The sequence below is a fragment of the Gekko japonicus genome, unplaced genomic scaffold (assembly GCF_001447785.1).
Source record: "Gekko japonicus isolate JY-2015 unplaced genomic scaffold, Gekko_japonicus_V1.1 scaffold1688, whole genome shotgun sequence".
NCBI classification, from domain to species: domain Eukaryota; kingdom Metazoa; phylum Chordata; class Lepidosauria; order Squamata; family Gekkonidae; genus Gekko; species Gekko japonicus.
Genome location: NW_015172057.1, coordinates 162,858 through 165,593, shown reverse-complemented (window position 1 = coordinate 165,593; position 2,736 = coordinate 162,858). Strand labels below are relative to the sequence as shown.

The following is a 2,736-nucleotide window of genomic DNA, read 5'->3' as shown; positions in this document are numbered from 1 at the left end:
CTGAACCCCCACATCTGGCCCAGATGCTTTCCCATCTATAGGGGAACATGTTCAGGGTGATTTTCTATTTGGGGGAGAAAAAAGAACACTTGAGTTGCACAAATGGATAGTTTGGCTTTAAAACCAGACTCCGATGTCTCAAGTCTCCTTCAGAATGGAAATTTCAAAATATAGTTTTAGATAATGGAACTTGCATTTTTTGTTGTTGTTGAATGATTTACCCTGCACATGTAATTCAAAACTTATTTCTAAGCAGAAAAAAATCCAACTTTCTTTGGTAGTACGTAAGGAAATCTAGATAATAAACCTTCTGGTTTTGGGGTGCCATAAATCTTTCATCCCACATACCAATATAAACCTGTTTAGTTTATTAACACATCCTCATATTGAAGAATGGGGAAAGCCAAGAAAAAGTAACTTGCCAACAGCCACTCAGTGAGTCTGTTAAAGATGTGCGATTTAAACAGGAGACTTCCTCCCTTAAAATGTATATTCTTAGCCATGTCAGTAAATTGTCTGACTGTTACAAAACTGACTCTTTATGTTGTTGTTGTTCAGTCGCACAGTCGAGTCCGACTCTTCGCGACACCATGGACCAAAACTCTTTATACAAATACTTAAATAAAAAAAGTAGCTCTTTATAAATGAGCCACCGTATTCCATAAAAATAATGTTCTCAGTACCATTATTCACATAACTATATTGGTTGCCCCTACAGTTTGTTTATAACATCCTTACTTTTTTAAAAAAAAGAAAAAAACAAAGAAAGTCAAAATGGGCTTTTAAGTAGGATAACAGAATTTTATAGGGAGCAGATTAAAAAAACACACCCTGAGAAGGGGCTGGCCATTTCCCTTCCATAACATTCTTTTCCATTACTATTATATCTTAATTGTTGCAAAGCTGCTGAAGTTCAAGGGTCTTTCTGCATTTCCATTATTGACCAGATCTTTGAGAGCTCATAAACTCAGTTCTTAATTCACGTTGGGGCAAAATACATTTAAATTCAAATCTGTCTTTTCCAAATATTATTTAAATGGATTCAGTGCACCATTAAGCTTGAAGTGAGCCTTGTCAGATTGAAATATGCAATATTACTATATAGAAATTTCGTGGAAGGAATGATTGTATCAAAATAGAGAGGACTGGATCAGCTGGAAACAGGCTCCACTGAAGTCAAGGTTCAACACTCTTACAGTTTACTCACAAGATGTTATTCCATGTGCTAGGATTTCTGAGTGGCAGTCTCACAGTGTAAAATTACAGAATACAAAGATCAATACAATGTCACAATGTGACACACACACACACACACTGAGAGAGAAGTAGTTATAATACAATATTAGTTATGAATAGCTGCTATATAATATTATGTTCTAAAAAGAAATACTGGGGTGGGAAATCCATAGAAGCAGAAGAGGTACATGCAAACTCATTTACGTCAAGAGAACATTTATCAGGTTTAATATGAGGAAGCATCAACCAGTAGCTGTGCCCACGGTTGCAGCTTATATTCTGAATGTAGCAAATGAGATTGGGGGAGGGGGGATGCCAACCAAACTGCAGGCCTATCGGTATTAATAAGATGAACTCTTCAGAGGGGGTGTATGCACATACAGACACACTGACCATGTCCAGCAGAACCTCACTATTATTTTCTAATTCAAGTAGATATTCTAAATAAGAACAGGAGTATACAATTAAGTGGTGGGCCAGAGAAGGTTTTGAAAGAGTGCTATACAAACCTGCCGCAGCATCTGCAAGTTGAGGAGGAGGAATCTGCAACATTCTCTGGCTCTTCAAGTAAGGAAAGAAATTTCTCCAGAGAGCTCTGGCAACAGCAAGGTGGTGCTCTTTCGCCACTGAAGACAGCTGCATAGTTGGATCCATATTCCCTAACGGCATACCCTGTTCTAGTCGTTTGTGCACATTTCTAAGAAGAAACAAGACATAATATTAACATGTGGGAGGGGGGGAGGACATGAATTAATTCAAAGTACATCTAAACAGTTTTTCACTAAACAGGCCAAGAACTGAAGGATTATTTTCTACAGTCAGAACAGTGATGTAAAGACACTTATGCATACCAGCTATTTGATGGATAAATGATGGCATATTAAGCACCATAAAAGTTAATGTTAATTACTAATGTCAACCATTAATTATGCACCTCTTAATGTGTCAGACCCAAATGAGGAACAGGCAGCTCTAAAATGAATGTGCACATTTATCAACTGACAAGTCAGTCTGCTTCCAGTCCAAAGACAGATCTTCTTCTGTTTGTTAATTTTGCATGCAAAGGAATAGAGCAATAGGAACCGGTAGAGAAATAAACAGTGTTCGTTTCTGTGTGATGCATTCCCCCCTTTTTTTGGGGGGGGGAGTCTTATTACACTTCTTTTTTTTAAAATAAGAGAGATAAATATTTGTATTTTGTGCTGTTAGGCTTGGCATCAATGCCCATTGCTATACTAGAGGAATAAGGGCAGAAGTTAGCACTGTTCCCAGCGTCAGTCTCTTCCTGAGACAATGTGGCATGAATTCAATAGCACACTCAATTTTCTTTGATTCTGCTAGTACCATTCCTACTACTTAATCTAATTTGGTAGTTGTGACTTTCTAAAGGTTCAATAGAGATGTGTCTGCAGGGAATCAATGTTCTTAGAGAAATGGGTGGGAGGAGGGGCAGGATGCATTAATAAATTTGTCTAGCAGACTAGGATATGAGGCATTCCT

General features: G+C 37.7%; 1 protein-coding gene across 1 annotated transcript in view; it reads right to left on the bottom strand.

The window, feature by feature from the left end:
* Positions 1–2,736, bottom strand: part of MMS22L (MMS22 like, DNA repair protein) — a 138,959-nt gene that overhangs the window by 24,877 nt on the left and 111,346 nt on the right. The window contains exon 14 of the mRNA XM_015420755.1: positions 1,746–1,933. Within this exon, the coding sequence (XP_015276241.1) occupies positions 1,746–1,933 (188 nt within the window). The remainder of the gene's footprint in view (positions 1–1,745; positions 1,934–2,736) is intronic.